This window comes from Narcine bancroftii, chromosome 5, assembly GCF_036971445.1.
Source record: "Narcine bancroftii isolate sNarBan1 chromosome 5, sNarBan1.hap1, whole genome shotgun sequence".
In the NCBI taxonomy this organism is placed as follows: Eukaryota; Metazoa; Chordata; class Chondrichthyes; order Torpediniformes; family Narcinidae; genus Narcine; species Narcine bancroftii.
Window position 1 is genome coordinate 84462719 of NC_091473.1, and position 22695 is coordinate 84485413.

Genomic DNA, 22695 nt, shown 5'->3' on the forward strand with positions numbered 1-22695 from the left:
GAAATTAAACACAGATTTAAAGGTAAACAAGTGCTGAGAAATATTTACAAGATTCCTATTAATTACTAATCATATAATCATCTCTCCCCATATCAGATTAGCAAGCAAGTCATATTTTTAAACAATTGTGTTGTAATTGTTAATTTCAGTAACATATACAAAAGAAGTAGTTCATCTTTGATAAAATGACAAGCAAAATGAAAACAAACTATTTGCTGTTTGTATGAAGATGAAACAGAGACTTCTAAATTATTAACTGTTCTGCACCCTTCTAGATAAAGGAAGGGCTGGTGAATGAAGTTCATACACTGGGGTGATGGCATTTAATATTATATTAACAACAAAGCTAATAATCAAACTCAGGGACGTGGGACTTCTTTTCTCCCTTTGCAACTGGATCCTTGACTTCCTTATCGGGAGACTCCAATCAGTATAGATTGGCAACATTACCTCCTTCACCCTGACACAGAAGTACCTCTAAGCTGTGAGCTTTGTCCCCTATTCTATTCCATCTACACTCACAATTGCATAACCTTGTTCTGCTTCAACACAATCTATAAATTTGCTGATGACACCACTGCTGTTGGCCAAATAATGGGAAATGTGTCAGATATAGGACAGAGATCAACAATCTGGGGTTGTATGGTGCCAAAACAACCATCTTGCTCTCAACGTTAACAAGATCAAGGAATTGTGAATTTTAGGAAGGGGAGGCCAATGGACCACACACATCTGTCTTCAATGCTGCGACAGCAGTGGAGGGGTTTGGTACTATGAAGATCCTAGGAATCCACATCTTTGGAAGAGTTCTCCTGAAAATAACACAGAGGCAACCATGAAGAAGGCACATGAATGCCTCGACTTTCTAGGATGTCTGAGAGAATTTATCATGTCATCGAACATTCTATTGAACTTCTACAAGAGGTCTGTGGAAAGTAAACTGATTGGTTGCATCACAGCCTGGCTTGGAAACTCATGCCCAGGAATGAAGGCGTCTGCAGAAAGTGGCAAACCCAGCCAGGTCCATCATGGGCACCACCCTCCATTTCATTGAAAACAGCCAAAAATGTAAAGATCCTCTTCATTATGATCATAATGTCACCTGGCTGCTACTGACAGACAGAAGATACAGAAGTAGTTCAGCACCTCGAGGTTGAAAAATAGCTTTTCTCCCCCCCTCCCCCGCAAACAGGTATTAAGCTCTTGAATCTCTTTGTACAACTCCAACCATAATCAAACTATTCCGGAACGACCAAAGGATTTGCCTGCAATATTGAAACATCGCTTTTATTTTGCATCAACAGCAACTCTGAATATGGGATGATACATTCTTTTCTATTTATTATCTCTTTTCCTGTATAGTAGTTAATTTAATTTATACAATTGGAGATAATGTGTCACACAGTTGTTGTAACTGTGTGGCTGCAGCAAGAAGAATTTCAGTGCTTCTGTACATTGTATTTGTGATGTTAAACTCCCATATAGTATCATGCTTTTCAATAGCATTCAAATGAATTTCAAATTCATGAGCCAAAAAGCCAGATGTATGCACAAACTTATTGTCACTTTCTTGCTTTTTAAATGAATTCCTTGTTGGATTTAATTGAATGGAGTTATTCTCTCATATTCATCTGTGAGCTTCAGGCTCATCAGGCACTCAAATGACATCCAGACATAGAATCCAAGAACAATTTTAATGCTGGAGACACCAAGTGTGGCATCTTTGCTGCTGTTTTGGTTGCCATCTGATAGAGAACAGGAAGACATGGTGCTTATTTATCAAGAAAGGCATCCAAAATAACAACTGAACCTCATTTCCATTCATATTTCTATGAATACAAAATTAGAAAATGATTGAAACTTTCAGCAGATCACATAGTATTGGTTGACGAGGAACAGCATTAACTTCAGATCAAAGACTCTCTACCAGAACTGGGAAAGAGAAAGTAAGTTTGTTTTTAGCTTTGAAGTGTTTGGGAAAGGATGGAAAGGCAGAGGCCATGCTGGTGGAGAGAGGAAACATTTAATATTACAGATGGATGAACTGCAGCAGAAATGGCCATTTTACAGCTTTGAATTTCCTTAGTGTTCTCCAACTGCTTTCATTTATCTGACAAGATAACTTCAACTCCTTATCCCTACAGCCACTTTGACCTCATGCTATTCAAGACATTTTAGTTTTCCCTCATCATTCCTTCCCTACCCATTCTGCATTTAAAACTTATTTTCCCTCATCCTGTTTTTCCAAGGGTCTTCAATCTGAAACTTTAACTGGAACTCTTTCCATAAATTCTGCCTGATCCATTGACTGCTTATGTTTTAAGATTTCTAGCATCTGCAGTTTTTTTTTTTTTATAAACTTTCATGAGTAAATGTGATCATTCAACAGATGTGAGTGTGGACACATTCTCCTGCAGGAGGGACTAAAGAGTAGGTCTGGCTGAGGTTTCAGAGTCCAGAAGTAGATGCAGAATAAAGTTGCAACTGTCTCCTCGGTTGCCCAGACTGAACAGCTTAGATCAATTAGAGATGGTTGCTGGGGCAATAGGTGCTCCTTAGTTTTTTAATGTATATATTCGAAAAAGTACAGAAAAAATTAATTTCCCTCTATTTGTAATGACCCAACCCTATTCCACGCACCTCCAGTGAAGCTGGCTTCTGTATCTCCTTTATTCAAGTGTCGTGTTATGTGACTGATCATATCTGTTCTCCGTGCAATAGTGGCTGAACAGACAATACAATGATAGTGTGCTCCAATCCGCACGGGCACCTGAACGCAGAAATGTACATTGAATCAGAAGTCCTGTCATTGAGAACTTTATTATATCCATTCGACATAAATTTCCACTGCATTGGTATTTAGAGATGATTAACTGAACTAGGATAGTTATATTGATGGCAAATGACCACCTGAAATTTCAACATTAGCCTCCTCAAGGTCCAAGGGAATATCTTGTCAGGACCTGGGGATTTATCCATTCTTATTTGTTTTAAGACAGCAAGCACTTCCTTCTCTTTAATTTGTATAGGTTCCATGACCTCACTATTTGTTTTCCTTACTTCCCATGATTCTGTGCCTGTTTCCTAAGTGAATACTGATTAAAAAACAAAGATTTAAGATCTCCCCCATCTGTTTTGGTTCAATACAAAGCTAACCATTCTGATCTTCAAGGGGACCAATTTTTCCCCTTACTATCCTTTTGCTCTTAATATACCTGTAGAAACCCTGAGGATTTTCCTTCACATTGTCTGCCAAACCAACCTCATGTCATTTTCTTTTGTCTTCCTGATTTCTTTCTTGAGATTTTTCTTGCATTTTTTATACTCCTCAAGAACTTCATTTGCTCCATGTTACCTATACCTATTATACATATCTCTCGTCTTCTGAACCAGATCCCCAATATCTCTCAAAAACCTAGGTTCCCTATGCCTGCTAACCTTGCAGGAATCCTGACAGGAAAATACAAACTCTGTACTCTCAAAATTTCACCTTTGAATCCTAATCCACACATTCTAGATCCGTTCTCATTGCCTCAAAATTAGCCCTTCTGCAATTTAGAATCTCAACCCAAGGCCAAGACCTATTCTTCTCCATAATTAACTTGAAACTAACGGCATTATGATCTCTGGACCCAAAATATTCTCCTACACATACTTCTGTCACCCATCCTGTCTCGTTTCCTAAAAGATCCAGTATTACATTGTCTCTAGTTGGTACCTCCATATATAGATTTAGAAAACTTTCCTGAACACATCTGACAAACTCCAAGCCATCCAGCCCTTTTACAGTATGGGAGTCCCAGTCAATATGTGGAAAGTTAAAATCTCCTTCTGCCACAACCTTATGTTTTCTGCAGCTGTCTGCTAACTCTCCCCAGATTTGCTCCTCTAATTCTTGTTGACTATTGGGCAACCTCATGAGTATGGTCATACCTTTCCTATTCCTCAGCTCCACTCATATAACCTCAGTGGATGACCCTCTGGTCTGTTCTGTCTGAGCACAGGTGTGACATTTTCCCTGACGAGCAATGCCCCCCCCCCAGCCCCCCCCCCAGCCCCCCCATTCTATCGCATCTGAAGCAACGATAGCTGGAACATTGAGCTGCTAGCCCTGGATGAAATGATGAGTTTCATTGTTCTGATAAATTACCAGTACATACATGATGAGAGCATCCATAGCAGAAATCAATGCATCATATTTTCACAAATATCAAAACAGTGAAGCAAACAGTGAACATGAATGGAGACCGCAGCAGCAGACCAATGCGGTGCTTGGTGGCTAAAAGCCTCACATCAGCTACAGGTTGCTGGAGAGTGGTTTGTGGGAACCAGGTATTGGATTAGTGAGGGTGCCAAAGGCGAGCCAAAGCTGACAGCTTCTAATCGTGTCGAGGATTCTGAACTAGGGGCCATGGATGGCGATTTAGGCATCTGAAGCTCAGCTTCATGGCCTTGGAGGTTAGAGTACAAGGGGAGGTGGCAGGATCCATGGACACCCAATGTCTCTGAAGGGATTTTCTTTGGTTTCTCTCTTCTTGGTTTGGTGCCTCTTTGAGGGAGTTTAAAGGCAAATTTTGATTATTCGTGTATATGACAATAAAGGATCCTTGAAAAGTAGGAAGGCAGTTTAAGAGAACATTGACAATTAACTATTTATCTATGGTTTATATTTTTAAGATAATAGTGAATGGTTGGGAACATTTAGAAAACATCATAATATATTATCACCCAATATTCCATTTACCTGTTCTCCATTGAGGTTGGTTTTCATTCGTCGGCAAGCTAAGTGACAGATACACATTCTGTAACCTGTTGCAAAGTGAATTTAGCAAGAATTAGTCAGTGGGGAAGCAAATAATCTGCAATGGACTGGCTCTTTTGGCAAAATACCGGCAGAATACAAAATAAGCAAAAATGATCAATTATCATCATGTCAATTCTAAAAGGTAAAAAAAGGAAACTGCGAAGGACAGAAGTAGCAAAAAATTAGATTCCCAAACTAAAAAAACATTTAAAACTACACCCAACTAAAGGACTATATAAGCTGAGCGAGATCCTTGTGTACTTTGTTTGAGGGAATGAGTTATATTGTTTACACTTTCTTTGCACTCCTCACTCCTGCTAGTGTAAGACAATAAAAAGTGATTGCACGCTCTTTGGTTCTGCTGTTGTTTGTTCTATTACCGCATGGTAGTAGTCAGCAGGATCTCGCTGGGACACACGGGTAGACCTGGTTCCCTGCTGAGATCCGAAAAAGAACCAGAAGACAAAAGGAGGAAATGTACAGGTTCATTTGGAATAAGAAGTTTGTTTGGTAATAATAAGAGTTCATATGGAATAAGCTTGTTTGGAAGATTACAGTAGTACTACAGGGTTAGTTTAAAATACATATTCATGAAACAAGCAAAGTCTGGGTTAAATTTAAAATTTGATTGCTGGCAGAGAAGGCCAGAAAATTTGTAATTCAGACAATAGACACATGGTAAAATGGGACAAGGATTAGATAAAAGTTATGAGGGGTCCTCGGTGCAACAAATGTGTTATTTGCAACCAAAACATCTAAAGGAATATCGACAATTGTCTGCAGCATTAATAAAAAAAGGTTAGGCAACAAAGAATGGTCGATCGGTGATATACGGTCAGTGAGGGTAATAAAGAAAGTGGAGCAATTATTATGGGTAAAGAATGTAGGGGGATCAATGCAAGTAGAAGAGGGATAGTAGTATACACAAAGGAGGGTGCATCTGAAGGTTGAAGATGTATTGCAACACTAGTGATCAATAAAATGGCCAAACATAATTGGAACAAGATGACCCCAAAGACCCATTGTCAAGCAAGGCAATTCTATTCTTGCAGAATGATGAGGAATTGGAAGATTCCTTGTGGGCAAGACCACCTCCATATGCATCCCAGCAGCCACAACCCCCACCACAATCACCAGCCCCCCAAGACCCGGAGCAAATACTCCAAGGCCCAACTCTTGCTAGTTATGTTGAAGGAGGAGGAGGAGTAGCTGAACGTGGTTTCAGACTCAGCTTTGACAGAAAATTGTTGCTCATTTTGAAAATAGAGACAAAGAAGTTTGCCTCCCACCTTCCAGGGTCCTAGAGCACTTTTGTTTGTGTAATGATACTGTGCAGGGTGTGAGGAAGAAGGGGTTTAAAAAAAACTCAAGTTGAATGTACCATTAGCAGCAATGTGAAACCTGCCCTCCAGTGTGCTTCATTCAGTGGAATGAATCTCCTCTTTCATGAACAGCTGCATTTCAATGGGCAGGGTTGATTCTTGAAAAGAGCTAGAAAGCACCATGGAGCATCCTTTAGCTGTCAAAGAGAAGAATCCAAAAGAGCACTGACCGATATGTTAACATACTACATAACATGTTGCAGTGTCTGAAACAAAGATGAGATCTGCTTCACTAGAGCTTTGAAAAATTAAATTGACAGATTAAGTAATATCGCAGGCCGACTATCAACTCAACATAAAAGCCAATTCAGGCGGCAGCTTCATAGCTATTGGACATAAAAGCGACAGTCAAGAAATGGTGTTCCACTCCTTCAGTGGTTACAGTCCCACTTGCAGTCTCAGAATCACATCAAAGCCAATGGACTTCCAAACAATGAAGAAACAGCTTGAAGATATCAATATTGGACATCTGATCAATTTGAAGAAGATTTTAATTTGATTGTGAACTACTGCTTGCAGTACAATGCGAAGGTCACAATGTTTTACCGTGCAGCAATTAGACCAAGAAAGCAAGGATGTGCTGTGCTGAAATATGCTTGCAAGCAGACAGAATTAGTTTTGATTATGAATCAGGGATGCATGTACCTGAACCAGTGCCACCAGATTTGGATTCCTGGTGTCCAAAAACAGATCACACATGCCATTCCCTAAAGAGATATCGATACAATGGTAAACGCTGCACTCTTCCATCATCCCCTCTCTGCACAACAAGTTGAACTCTTTGCTCCAATGTGCACCTCTATTAAAGGATATACCCTTTACATTTACACAGACCCATGATACACGTTTGGAGTTGCCCAGGATTTCGGTTTGTCGTGGCAGCATCGTGGATTCTTGACCTCCTTAGGTGCCCCTATTAAAACAGTGACATTTGTGTCTAACCTGTTGGTTTCTTTGTCACAACCCACCCACCTAGCAATAAATGTGATGCACACAATAAAGCCCAGGACCTCATTTCCCTGGGGAATGCCCACGTGGATGCAACCAAAAAGGCTGCAGCTTTCCATTGAACCCTTATTATCTATTCAGATGGATAAAAACAACTGTTGAATAGACTGAGCTCTGCCTGACATGCGGAGTGTATTAAAACTTCAGGGGGACACATCTACAAATCAAATTGAACTATGGAAACAGCGGGGATGCGTCAGAAATCCCGAGACTCAGTTATAAAAGTAAAGGTTCCATTATGGTCACGTAATACTACATTTAGAATGTAACATACATGAAATTCTTTAACTGTAAGGCAGACAGAGAGTCACCACTTTATCCAGTGCCCCTCACAGAAACCTACAGCACCTTGTGTTCCTAGGAGGTCTCCTCTCCAAGTACTGACCAGTCCTGAGCCTGCTGAGCTTCCAAAAATCAGACAATCTCAGTCATATTCAGGCCATTAGGTGTTGTGAACCACCCCTGCTGGACAAGTTTGTGTACCTGATGCATGCTTACCTGTGTTGCTTAATTATGTACATGGAATGACACAATTGGGTAAGGAGGGAATGGTAGGAGTGGCATTACAAACGGAGTGGCACCTTAATTTGAGAAAAGAGTCACCAAGATAGGCATAGGAATGCATTATTTATCATAAAAATAATCCTGGCCATGCAATTAAGTTCCCTTCGGATAGGACGCAAATGCCTACGAAACTGCTTGAGTGAATACAGATTGATTTTATACAATTGTCTACAGTGAATAGCTACAAGTCCGATCTTGTTATTATTGATCTTCTTAGTAGATGGTATTTAGGCAACACCAAGAGTAAATACCACAGTAGAAGCAACGGTAGGAATCATATTACAGGAAATAATATCCCAATTTGGACTCCCAACCATTATTATTTCAGTCAATGGGCTGCATTTTACTGCTAAAGTAAATGAAGAACTAAACAAGCATCTCAGAATAAAACAGCAATTGCACTGCACCCATCATCTACAGGCTGCTGGAACTGTTAAAAGAGCAAATGCAATATTGAAAAATAAGTTGACCAAACTAACTGAAGAAAAGGACTAAACTGATTGAAAGTACTCCTTCTGACCTTTTTTTAAATGAGAATTACACCACACACGAGCACAGGACTAACCTTGGTAATGAATTTGTGATCTTATAAGTGTATATACTCACAAGACTATACATAAGGAGAATATTTCCCCATCAGGATGTTATCATACAGTGGGATCATCTAAAAGACATTTGCTTACCTAAGATTGATGCTAAAATCAAGATGTTAATTGGATTAGATGTAGCAAAAGCTCTCAAACCTATAGAAGTAATAAGGAGTCAAAATAACATGCCGTGAGAATGTTATTTTGATGGACAATTATGGACCATTAGGAGGAAAAATGAATAATAATCAGGAGGCGTTAAATGTAAATATCAACAGCATTTCAGTTGTCAAACTTAATGATCTGTGGGAACAACAGTTTAAAATTGATTTACCCGAATGTCTCAAAGATATTCAAGAAGTTTCAAAGTTTCTAGATTTAGTTTCAAATTCTGTTAAATATGTTGATGGTCATTACTGTATAGCATTACCTTTGAAGAAAAAATAAACTTGTATGCCAGACAAAAAATAATTGCAAAACAGCGTATACTGAATTTGAAGAGAAAATTCAAGAGAAATTCTTCCTTTCATTTCGAATATACCAATGTCATGTTGGACATGACAGCCAAGGGTTATGTAGAAAAGGTATCAGAAGATATCTTGGTAGAAAGATATACATCCACAAAAAGAGAAACTACGTATAGTATTTGATTGTGGAGCATCATTTTAAGGAGTTTCATTGAATTCTCAACTTTTACAAGGTCCTGACTTAACCAGTACTTAATAGGTGTTCTGATAAGATTTTGTAAAGAGCCTATTGTAATTGCAGCAGATATTGAAGTGATGTTTCATCAAGTGAAAGTACCATCAGAAGATCATGATTTCTATGATTGTTGTGGCGGCCTAATGGCGATTACAGTAAAGATATGATTGAATACAGAATGATAATCCATTTATTTGAAGCAACTTCGTCACTGAGTTGTGCAAATTTTGCCCTCAGGAAATGTGCTGAAGATAATGAAGAGCAATTTAGTTCTCAAACTATAAACATCATCAGAAGTAATTTCTATATTGATGACTGTCTTACTTCAGTGGTTTCATGAGTTAAAAGAGATCTGTAATAAAGGAGGTTTCTTCCTTATGAAATGGATTAGCAATAGTCGAGATGTGTTGGCTGTTATTCCTGAGGCAGAAAGAATGAAAGAGATAAAACATTCCGATTTAAATTGTGATGTTCTACCTGTCGAAAGAATCCTAGGAGCACAATAGTGTATTTAATCTGATGTTTTCAAATTCAAAATTGTTTTGAAAGAACAGCCTTTGACAAGAAGATGTATTCTTTTGATTGTAAGCTCAATATATGATCCTATGGGAATATTGGCACCAGTAGTATTAATAGCCAAGATAATTCTGCAAGAATTGTGCAAAAGAAAATTTGGATGGGATGAAACTGTACTGGATTCCATCGCACAAGATTGGGTGAATTGAGAGTCTTAAAATGTTAGAAAGTTTTGAAATCAACAGATTTTGGAATTGCCACATTTGCTCAGTTACACTATTTTGCTGACGCAAGTGAAGGTGGTTTTGGTCCTGTCAGTTATTTAGTACTGAGGAATAACCAAGAGCAACTACATAAATATAATGAAAAAAGCCAGAGTGGCTCCATTAAAGCCAGCCACCACACCTTGAATGGAATTGACTGCCGCTACTATGGTGAGCAAAACGGACACTGTGTTAAGAAGAGAATTACAGATAGAGTTAACAGATTCTATGTTTTGGACTGATACTACATCAGTATTTAAATACATTAATAACAAAACTATGAGGTTTTGTACCTTTGCGTTAACAGAATTGTGCCAGAAATATTGGATACTTGGTGCTTCAATATTATCAAAAGAATTATATCAAAATGTGTTAATTGTCGATGTGCAAATGCTAAACCTGGACAACAACAAATGGCGGATTTACCACAAGACAGAGTTTCACCTGATGAACACTGATTTACATATGCGGGAGTTGATTATTTTGGTCCTTTACAAGTAAAACGAGGAAGAAGTGTTGAAAAATGATACAGAGCTATTTTTACTTGTTTGACTATGACAGCAATTCATATTGAAATAGCATCATCGCTTGATACAGACTCCTTTATCAATGTTCTTCTACGTTTTATCACCAGACGTGGTCAAGTAAAGGAATTACGTTCTAATAATGGATCTAACTTTACAGGAGCTCAATTAGTTATGAAAAGCAATTCAAAATTGGAATCAACATCAAATTCATGATGTATTACTTCAAAAAGAAATTGAATATTTAATCTATCCACAGGATCACATCATAGAGGTATGTGAGAAAGATCAAAAAAACTCTTAATTTCATTTTGAATAGTCAAATACTCAATGACGACAATCTTCAGACAGTATTATACGAAATCGATGCTATTTTAAATGGTTGACCAATAATGACAATTTTTGTCGATTTAAATGACATTGAGGAACTTACACCAAATCATCTCTTACTTCTTAAATCTAATCCTTTAATGCCTCTGGGTCAATTTCAGAAAGAAGATATTTATGTAAGATGCAGATGGAAACAAGCGCAGTTCATTGCGGATTTATTTTGAAAAAGATGGATTAAAGAATATCTTTCATTATTACAAGAAAAACAAAAATTATCTAAAGATGAATGCAATTTTGTATGTCGAGACATTGTAATTATCATGGACGATTCTGCACCAAGAAATTCTTGGTTGCTGGGGATAATCGTGGATACGATTCCAGATAAGAAAGGTTTCGTTCGGCAAGTGCGGATTACAACCAAGACTAGTTTCTTAAATAGACCTATTACTAAAATCTCTCTTTTACAAAGAAGCAGAAAGTTTTCATTTTTAATGTTATACTTAACATATTTACTTTAGTATCTGTAATAGTAATTATTATAGATTAGCCATTTATGTCTATTATAATAATTAGGGACCGGAATGTAAAAGTTAAAGCCTTAATTTTATACCCATCTCATAATATCCACGCAGACTAAGAGCTTGCATCCCATTCTTTGACAAACTATGAAGGAGACGTGAACTTAAGATAATTTTCTTTGAATTTGTCTTATTTCATCTTGTATGATCACTTTAAAGTTGAATATCATTATATCTTTAAATACAGTATATCCTTTGTTTATTGATCGTTATGAAAATCTTTTTAAAAAAAACTATTTATTTGTTCAAAACACATAAGTAACATATATAAACATGAATGATATATATATATAAATAAAAGAAAAAAGATAAAAAGAGAACCCCCCCCCCCCTTTCAGCCAACTCTCCTAAGGAGAGCCATAAAGAGAGAAAAAAAATAAAGAAAAATTAAGCATACATATTAAGATCTAATCATTGTAAATCAAAAATATTCTGAATATAACAACCACATTAATAAAAAACCTATAGTTATCACGTGAAACATGTGATTTTTACCATTATTAAACAATATTCCATCTCATTATGCCATCTAATATCAATCATATTTGTATCTTTCCACGTACTAGCAATACCTTTTTTCGCTACAGATAATGCTAAATATACAAAAGCAAGTTGAAATTTATCTAATCCCAGACCATTCAGAGGTTGCAAACTATCCAATAAAAATACTGTCGGATCTAAAGGCATTTTAATCTTATACAGGTATTCCAGAAACAATTGTACTTTCTTCCAAAAAGATTGACCAAACCGCGTGAAAAAAAGTTCCAGTTATGAAAATCTTAATGCAAAATGTTTATCCATTTTATAAATGAATTAAACCTACTTAAAGCTGCATCTACATTAGTTTGGTTGACTAGATTAATAAGATAGTAATTCGGAATATCGTCCCCACATTTCTTTGAAGATGACACACTTTGAAGTTAGGAAATACTAGAACCTGGAAAGTGTTATCTATAGAATACAGCAGAGATTGTATTGATTTGCTTTATCTGCTTCTTTGTATAAATTTCAGCAGCAAAAGGAGGTTTAAAAAGAATATTTTTTAATGGAAAAACATTACAGTCTGTTAAAGAAATGGTTTTCTTTTGTTAGCACAGCTGCAAGACATGAAGACCAAGGTCATGCTGTTCTCGAAACACACACTAGATGTTTTGCTGTAGATGTCTGCAGATTACAGGTCACATGAATAGTTGCAAACAGGGTGTAGAATGGGAAGGTAAACCACATTCAAAACATCTACAGGGAGTGCTGCAATCGGAGAGCAGCAGCAATGAAGACTTTGCATCAGTATTCACAAAAGGACCTTGATCAGGGTGAGGTTGAAATATAACCTGTTTGCTGGACAATGTGAAGATTAAGGAAGAGAAAGTGTTGGATCTTCTTTAAAACACTACGACTGATATACCCAAGGTTGCTGTGGGAAGTGAGAGAAGAGACAGCTTGGTCAGTAGCTATGATCTTTGAATCCTCTTTAGCAGCAGGGGAGGTTCCAGAGGACTGGAAAATGGCAAATGTAGTCCCCTTATTTAAAAAAGGTAATAGGGAGAATCTTTGGAATTATAGACCAGTGAGTCTTACACCAGTGGTATGCAAACTAATGGAGGGAATTCTTAAGGATAGGATCTATGAGCAGTTGGAGAAATACAGTCAATTCAAGGATAGTCAGCACGGTTTTGTGAAGGGAAGGTCGTGCCCCAAGAGTCTAATTGAATTTTTTTGAGGAGGTAACAAAAATTGATGAGGACAGGGCAGAAGAGGTGGTCTACATGGATTTTAGCAAGGCTTTTGACAAGGTCCCCCATGAGAGATTCATCTAGAAAGCCATGAGACATGAGATTACTGGAACCTTGGTTGCGTGGATTATATTCTGCCTGGAGGTCAGTGACTAGCAGAGGGCCACATGGATCTGTTCTGGGACACTTGCTCTTTGTGATTTTTATAAATGTCCTGAATGAAGCGACAGAAGGATGGGTCAGTAAGTTTGCAGATGACATGAAGGTTGGAGGAGTTGTGGATGGAACTGAGGGTTGTCTAGGGTTACAAGAGATGGGCAGAAATTTTGCAGATGGAAGTCAATCTGGATAAGTGTGAGGTGATGCATTTTGGAAGGACAAACCAGAAGGCCAAGTACAGGTTTAATGGTCTGTTCCTTAAGAATGTGGATGAACAGAAGGACCTTGGGGTCCAAATCCATACATCCCTCAAGGCATATGGGATGCTGGGCCTCATTAATAAGGGGATTGAGTTCAGGATAGAGAGGTCAAGTTGAAACTCTACAGTAGGACTATTGGAGTATTGTGTTCAGTTCTGGTCACCTCATTATAGAAAGGATGTGGAAGCTATGGAAAGGGTGAAGAGGAGATTTACCAGGATGTTGCCAAGATTGGGAAAAATGTCTTACAAGGCAAGGTTAGCAGAGCTGGAACTTTTCTCTTTGGAGCAGAGAAGGATGAGGAGACTTGATAGAGGTCTACAAGATTATGAGAGGCATAGATAGGGTGGACAGCCAGCACTTGTTTCCCAGGGGAGAATCAGCAAACATCAGAGGACATATGTACAAAGTTAAGGGAGGGAAGTTTAGGGGAGACATCAGAGTTTAAAAAAAATATATAAATAGAGTTGTGGGTGCCTGGAATGCCTTGCCAGGGATGGTGGTGGAGGCTGAAACACTGAAACATTTAAGAGACCATTAGCCAGACAAATGGATGAAAGAAAAATAGAGGGCTATGGGGAAGGAAGGGTTTAGTACCTTTTTTTTTAAAAAAGGTAAAAATGGGTTGGCACAACATCAAGGGCGAATGGGCCTGTACTGTGCTGTATTGTTCTATATTTAATCATCAAAGACCCTCACCATCCAGCACACGCTCTGTTCTTGCTGCTGCCATCAGGAAAGAGGTATAGGTGCCACAAGACTCGCTCCACCTGGTTCAGGAACAGCTGCTATCCTTCCACCTTTAGACTTCTCTAAACAAACTAAATCAGAGACTCATTTAATGATCTTACTTATGCACTTTATTGATTTTCCTTTTGTTTTCTCTTTATTGCAGTTTGTTAACAGTTCTTTTTAGTTTACATGTTTTATGCTATGTACAGTTTATTTATTGCACTAATTAGATATTCACAGCGGCGCCATGCCCACAGGAAAAAAAAATCTCAGGGTTGTATGTGATGTCATATTGGTACTCTGACAATAAACCTGAAATCTAAATTTTAATGACCAAATAAGTTATCATGGAATGATAAAAGGAGGAAATGTAAAATAATTATGTGTAAGTAGGCCAATGAAGAGTTAACAGTTTAGTAGATTAAGCAGTCTGCAGCTCCAAAGCACAGCATTACTGGAATGCTGGTTTGTAAATCACAGAAATTGCAAAGGACAGAACTCGCAAAAACATTAGATTGCCAAATAAAAAACTGCACCTAGGCACACATCTAAAGGCTATAAGCATTGAGTAAGAATACTGTATACTTTGGGTGAGATTCCGTGCAGGGAATGAGTTACATTGTTTACGCTTTCTTTGTACTCCTCACTCCCGTTAGCGTGAGAATATAAAAAATGATTATACGCTCTTTGGTTCTGCTGTTGTTTGTTTTATTACAGTATGGGTCAACTTTGACAAAACAATACAAGGTGTTGTTTCTCCAATTTGAGGGTGGCCATAAATTGATAGTCCAAAAGGCCATGGACAGATGCGTCAGTGTAAAAAAAACACAGAAATGCTGCTGGAGGAACTCAGCCAGTGTTTGCAGAAACCAAAAGAGCAAAGATATAGATATGTGGCAATGGGATGTGGAATTGAAGTGCTTGGCCACTGGAGAATCCTTGGTGTTACTGTTGGTGCTTAATTAAGTGATTTTTCGATTTTCTGCACTCCTGCAGAAATATCAACTGCTTTTTTTTTAAAACTTCCTATGGATGCTGCATGACTTACTGAGTTTCTCCACTTTTGTGTACAATACTAGACTCCAACATCAGCAGATTTTATAGTTTACCTCCTACGTACTCTCCATTTCATTCAAAACCAAGGCAGAAACAAAAATAAAATTCGAGAGAAAACCTGGCTTTCAATGAGTCAAAAACTCAAAACAATCAATAGATTTCGTATGCAAAGTCATAACTAAATCTCACTAAATGATGGCTCACAGATGCACAACACATTTGGAATAACAAATTATCCTCTGAAGCAAAGACCAAGTACCTAAACTTGCCCTTTTGTTGAAGAGATTCCTCCTCCTCCACCCACCCCCCCCCCCACCCCACCCCACTGAGTTCTCTGGGCATAAGCACTGTCCTTCGTAGTGATGATGTCAGCATTATGTTTTTGCAGTGCCACTCTTCCATTGTGTGCACAGAGGCATACGTTTCCATCTTCTCTACTGTCAATTTCAGGTCCATTCCAACATTCATTCTTGTGTAAAGATCTTTCTTACTATTAATTGGTTAAAGATCAATTCAATCGAGTACCTCATTTTCATAATTTGCCACCTTCTTAAATGGCAGAAGAAATGTAAAGGTTTGTGGTAGTACGGTTGTTTATGATACGATCATGGTATCAATCGTAACTAATTTTTGTCAAAATAAAAACAAATCAAGAGATTGCCAAGTTTAAGCTGAATCACGATATAAAGTTTTCATTGCTCTAGAACAGGGGTGTCAAACTCAAATTCACCGAGGGCCAAAATTAAAAACTTGGACTAAGTCGAGGGCCGAACTAAATATTTATTGAAAATTTTCAACAACATCTGCATGTTTTCTCTCAACATATGTAATGTTAAACTTTTTCTTATTAAAATAAATGTTTAATAATAGTTTTGGTTAAACTCTTTCCATAAGAAGCATTAACAAATAAGAAATAAAATATTCAATAAATAATATTTCTCTCTAGCCTTTAAGCCAAGGATCGCACGTTGCCGAGAAGCATGCCAGGGAGCGGAGGTCTGCAGGGAGACCTCCCCAGCCCAGCCAGCAAACCCGAGCGGCATCCCCCCCTGCCCCCTCTCCCTCCTCCGCCCCCGCATCCGCCTGCCGCAACCGACGCCAACAACCCAAGGAGTCCCTGCTGGTCTCTCCATCTCACCGGGAATACCGTGAGAGCGGTGGAACTCGTCCGCGACCTCCATCCCAGCGGAAAGTCCGATGCAAAGCAGCACCCGCCCACAGATGAAGCTCAAGGAGACGCGGAGGTGACCCACCACATCCAGCAACATGGGGCTAGGCGGCGGGTCCGCCGGGGCTAGGCGGCGGGTCCGCCGGGGCTAGGCGGCGGGTCCGCCGGGGCTAGGCGGCGGGTCCGCCGGGGCTAGGCGGCGGGTCCGCCGGGGCTAGGCGGCGGGTCCGCCGGGGCTAGGCGGCGGGTCCGCCGGGGCTAGGCGGCGGGTCCGCCGGGGCTAGGCGGCGGGTCCGCCGGGGCTAGGCGGCGGGTCCGCCGGGGCTAGGCGGCGGGTCCGCCGGGGCTAGGCGGCGGGTCCGCCGGGGCTAGGCGGCGGGTCCGCCGGGGCTAGGCGGCGGGTCCGCCGGGGCTAGGCGGCGGGTCCGCCGGGGCTAGGCGGCGGGTCCGTTGTATCAGTGCCGCTGTGAATATCTAATTAACGTTCCCGTTAACTATATCGGTGTACTGCTGTGCCTGCTGTGGAAGTGCTAAAAACTACTATGGTGGTGCTTGCTGCTGTGCATGTGCTATACTTGCGCGGCGGCCAGCGGGCCAACTCTAATATATATTTAATAAGATCTTGTGGGCCAAATATAATTATATCGCGTGCCAAATTTGGCCCGTGGGCCAGAGTTTGACATGTGTGCTCTAGAAAAAGGCAAAGCTGTTGTTGAAGTCACAAGAACAATCACTAAAAAGCTCTACTGTAAAAGGTTTTTGTCTTAAAGAGAAGATTTGGAATGTGTCATGGAGCAGCTATACTGTTTTCAATTTGGCATTCAAAAATAGCAGCATACATGGCTGCAGCAGTCATTCTGGTTCCAAACAAAGGTGTAATCGCTCGTTCACCTAGTCTATGAGTGGAAAATACTAAGAAACATTAAAACCTGCAGGTCTACCAATATAGAGGACCAGATCAGGAAGGTATTATTTTTTTTTTCAGGAACTTTATTTATTCGTTCAAAAAACAAATAATATGACATATACAACAATTAACCATAAACATGAATGTTATTTTTTATATATAAAAAAAGAAAAAAGAGAAAAGAAAAGAACCTCCCCTTCAGCCAACTCTCCTAAGGAGAGCCATAAAGAAAGAAAAAAGAAAAAAAATTAAAGAAAAATTAAATATACATTAAGATCTAATCAATGTAAATTGAAATGTAAATGAATATAACAACCACTTATAAATAAAAAAATTATAATTATCACGTGAAACATACGTAATTTTTTCCATTATTAAACAATATTTCATCTCATTATGCCATCTATTAATATCAATCATATTTGTATCTTTCCACGTACTAGCAATACATTTTTTCACTGCGGATAAAGCTAAATATACAAAAGCAAGCTGAAACTTATCTCATCCCAAGCCTTTCAAAGGTTGCAAACTACCCATTAAAAATACTGTTGGATCCAAAACTATTTTAATCTTATACGGATATTCTAAAAACGCTTGAATTTTCTTCCAAAAAGATTGTATATGTATACATGACCAAAAGGCATGAAAAAAAGTTCCAACTGTATCACCACATCTAAAACACAAATCTGATTCATGAAAACCATACTTTTTTAAATTTTTCAGGTGTTAAGTATAATTGATGTAAAAAATTATAGTTAATCATTGCATCATGTGCATTTATCAATCTAGTTACACTATCATAACAGATATCTAACCAATCATCTTCGGAAAAAATAAAACCAGTATCCGCTTCCCATTTACTTTTAGATCTATCCCAACCCTTTTTATCCATACCATCCTGTAATATTTGATACATAGATGAAATATAACCCTTCTCTGGTACCTTCATAAGAAAAGTCTCAAATTTAGTCATTTCAGGTAAAATCATATCTCTACCAAACATACATCTTACCAAAGAAACAAAGAGTTCTTATCAATACCAAAACCTTCCCTCATCTGATTAAAAGATAAAAATTTACCCTTTTTAAAACAATCTCCCAAATTTTTCACACCTTTAAATCTCCAATGCAATAAATTTTGATTATGTATTGAAAAAGGAATGTTGATTATTATACAACGGAGTCAAAGCCGATAATTTACCCCTGGAACCTGTCTTTTTATTTTTCTTTATCCATAACTTCATTAAATGTTTTAGTATAGGGACATTATATTGTTGTAACAAATTTATATTCCATCTAAACAAAAATTTATGCATTTCAAATTCAGAAATATTTGCCATCTCAATTTTGGCCCAACTAGGAGGCCGTACCAAATCTATTAATGAACTAATAAATTTAAGTTGGGCTGCTTCATAATAATTTTGAAAATTTGGTAAACGTAATCCCCCTAACTCATATTTCCAAGTTAATTTATTCAAAGCTGCCTTTTCCTCCATTGATTGTAATTCAAAGGATAAATTTTTATGTATCAAAATTGCTACACCTTTAGCCCTAGAATTAAATGAAGAATATACATGCCCAACCTAGTCCTTCTTTAATTTCATACTTTCCATCACATTCAAATGTATTTCTTGTAAAAAAGCAATATCAATTTTCATTTTCTTAATATACGCCAAGACTTTCTTACGCTTAATCGTACTGTTTAATCCTCGAACATTAAAAGTAGCAAACCTCAACTTTGACATATCTACTATTATTACTAAATACCAATAATATCTTTATATGAAAACTCAAATCAATGTATATAGGCTCTCCAATAGGAAAAAAAAAATCACAAATTAAAAATTAACTAAAATGAAAAGAAAAAAAAAGATCCCCCCCCAAAAAAACTACCAAAAAAGGTAGTAATCCCCTTTTTTTTTTTTTAAAAGCAAAAATTGGGTGAGGGTCATCCACCAGTGGCTGATGACTAGTAAAGAACTTGGAGCAAATCTCTCCTTCCCCAGCCAAACAATCAACGACATCAAAATATCATAATAACAAAAAAAAGAGTAAAAAAAAAAGAAAATTCTTCTTTTCATCCAAAAGATTCCAATCTCGAAGATCCCATTTCAGAAGAAGTTGGACTCTTTCCATTCCCATTTTTCCCATTTCTGCCATTTTTTTCCATTTCCAGAACAACCAGATTTTTCTTTAGGAGATAATGGTGGACTACATCTTTGTCCTCTTATATCTGGCAATGAATCAGCAAAAATCATTGCTTCACGATCATATTCAAAAAACCGAAATTGATATTCTCCATAAAACACCTTCAACACTGCAGGGTAGCGAAAAGTAGACTTACAACCTTTACGCCATAAGACTTCTTTAACTGGATTAAATCGACGTCGACGTTGAATGACCTCTTGACTCAAATCAGGGTAAAAAAAACTCTGTTATTCTGAATCAATAACGGAGTTTGTTGTTGTCTCACATTCTGCACTGCTCGTCGAAGTATTACTTCTCTGTCCAAATAATTCAAACATCGAATTATTACCGGTCTCGGTGGTTGACCAGCTAAGGGTATTCTTCTTAGAGCTCTATGGCCTCTTTCCAGTACCAATCCCCCAGAAAAAAAAATCTTGCCCGAATACTTGCAGGATCTAGTCTTTAAAGAAACGAAGAGGATCTTGTCCTTCTATACCTTCTGGCAAATCAACAATTTTCACATTATTCCTTCTGCTTTGATTCTCCGTCTATTTTCCTCTCTAGCTCCTTCTTGCATTCTCCCAATTCTATGACTGATTTTTCAACCTTCAACACTTTTTCTGTGTTAGAAGTCACTTGTTGTTTACAGTCCAAAATAGCAGTCTGAAATTTTTTAAAATTCTTCATAAGATGCATCCACATGTGTCTTAACCATATTTAATTCTGAACTTGTACCAGAATTCATTTGAGCCATTTCATTCATTTGAAATGTCAAAGGTTTTATAACAGCTTGAACAATTATCATTTAGTTGCATACACTGTAGATCCAGAAAAGCTCAGCCCTGCCCTCTCTGACGTAGTGGCAGAACAAGGTAACTGCAGCTCCTGCTGCAACTCAATAGAAGGCATTTTAAAAGTTTTACTGCGGGTCTGGACTCCCAGCGACGGCCCCCTGACTTCCTCAGTGGGTCACCGCTAGTCTCCCCCCCGCATCTCGTTGTTTTTTTTCATGAAATCACGAAGGTAAGCGATTTCTTCAGATTGAAGTGCTTCCTGATGCATTTCCAACAATGGAGTCATCTTCCTGCGTGCTCCCTCCGTTGAAATAGAAAGGCTTTCCAAATCGGGATCCACTTCTTGGGAACACGCACCTTCTTCCAGAGAATGGGTAATTCCAGCGCCATCCTTCACTTGGTGAGTAATAGACATTTTTTTTTTCAAGCTCCCACAGGCAGTCTTTGAGGTTTAGACACTGAAGAGATTAAGCCTGAGGCTGTATCAAGTCGTCTAGGTCCCAAATCTTCAGCTCTATGCCATCTTGCCACGCCCCCCTCAGGAAGGTATTATGAGAATATGACTTCATGAAAACAGTGACCTTTAATACAACTTCTGAAACCAACTACTGAAACTCAGGGAAGACATCATTAGAAATAGTGTGCAAGGAAGCAGAAGAGTGCTCAGCATGCTGGCATTCATGCAAGACTCATAGAAAATCCATCCAGGCCTGCTCTCCCAACAATTTACTTGCAAATACATGGTCTCTGGAAAATAAACTAGATTACCTGTGGCTGAATCTGAATCAGAGGGAAATGAAGGGCTGCTGCATTCTGGTAATAACTAATAATTACAGAAGCATGGCTCCAGGATTCCACTCCAGATATGGCCATTCATCTAGCAATATGTTTGTTTTGTTTGAGTGATTGGTGTGTACTGGGTGGGGTGTGTTTTCACATGTGCACATCTCCACTGAAATTTTTATTCAATATGAACTAGAAGTGAATTTTGAAATAGCTATAGCAAGTATTTTAAAAGATATGACCTTAAGATATGATCTTCCAACCCAGACATCTCAAGTTGTTTGTCCTCTAACATTTCATATTGAATGCATCGGTCATCAAGTGGCTTATTTTATGCAAATATATGCGAGCTGAATTATCACAACTTTGAAAAGAAGTTGAACAATTAACACACAATGCCAAATATAGATAAACTGGTCAAATATTACACTGAGGAATTAAGCAAATTATAAAGAAATATTTGCTAGCAAGTTTTAAAGGAAGTTCGTAAATGTTATAATAGGCATGTAATGTTGGGTATAGACTATAATTACTGAGACATCCTGATAAAGGTACTATATATTTCTGGGGAAAGAGTGATGACATTTGTACTTTAAATGATAAACTTACCTATTCAACCCAATGGATGATACTTTTACCCTGATTATGGTGACATGGAGGTGAAAAACATTACCTTCAAATTCTATAGATACTTTCCAATGCAGGTGTTGCAAGTGTCTTCGCAGCTTATGACTGTAGTTGGGCTTGAACTTTTCTTCGGGACACAAAGGACAGGTCTTCTTACCAGCTGATAAAACACAAAAACATGTTGCTGATTGTTGGAGTTCTAAATTAAGAAAATAAATTGAATAGTAGGCTCACAAATTATATTGACTATCAACATGCATTTTTAAATGGCTTTATAATGACTAAAGAGAATCTATTTTCTGAGCAGTTTTCAAAATGTTTAGCACTCACCGCCTTCAATATCTATAAGATTCTTTAAGTCTGCCAGTGACTGTTGGATGGAGATGTGTCTTTCTAGGGAGAGTTAAAAAAAGACATTCAAGTGTTCTAGAAATAATATTTTAAAATTTAAATTAAGATAAGATTTTATCAATGTGTACTTTGTAAAATAGTCCATGCATGTCATTTGAATTGTAACTAGTATGCAAAAGCACAATTTGTCAATGAAAAAGTAATCTTAGTTTTATTGTCAATGATCGACAATGGGGAAGAGAGAAAAAGACAGGAGGAGGGAGAAAGGAGACTGATGAGGAGAGGGAGTATGTGGGAATACAGTGGGGTGAGGAGTCATGATGGAGTAGGAAGAAACCGAAAGGACAAAGCTGTCCCCATTTTAACTGAAGTAACTGAGCTACGCTCGAAGAGGGGTTTTGCTTTCTCCCTGCTAGACACACCTGCAGTTCCAGCTGTTGCAGTTGGATCCATTATTTCAGATAGGTTTTCACATTGTGTATCAGTGGTGTTTGCCGTACTGAAGTTTGGTTCAGCTGATTCAGACTCAGTGGGCAATTCACTTGTAGCATTTCCAACATCCTGAACATTGCCATTCCCAAAATCGAATGCTGAAATTTGGAGGAAGATAATGACCAAAAGAAAACCAAGGTTTTTAAGTAAAAACAGAAAAATACAGGATGACTTCAACAGCAGTATTCA

The 22695-nt window shown here is 38.2% G+C and overlaps 1 protein-coding gene across 3 annotated transcripts in view; it reads right to left on the bottom strand.

Moving 5' to 3' along the window:
- Nucleotides 1–22695, bottom strand: part of trmt1l (tRNA methyltransferase 1-like) — a 65201-nt gene that overhangs the window by 38107 nt on the left and 4399 nt on the right. For 2 of the 3 annotated variants that reach the window (XM_069938169.1, XM_069938170.1), the window contains exons 2-6: nucleotides 22437–22604; nucleotides 21994–22056; nucleotides 21710–21823; nucleotides 4745–4809; nucleotides 2641–2770 (exon numbers count right to left, since the gene is read on the bottom strand). In XM_069938169.1, the coding sequence (XP_069794270.1) occupies nucleotides 2641–2770; nucleotides 4745–4809; nucleotides 21710–21823; nucleotides 21994–22056; nucleotides 22437–22604 (540 nt within the window). Of the gene's footprint in view, nucleotides 1–2640; nucleotides 2771–4744; nucleotides 4810–14109; nucleotides 14232–21709; nucleotides 21824–21993; nucleotides 22057–22436; nucleotides 22605–22695 lie in introns of those variants that run through there. The other variant, XM_069938171.1, reaches the window with a different exon arrangement.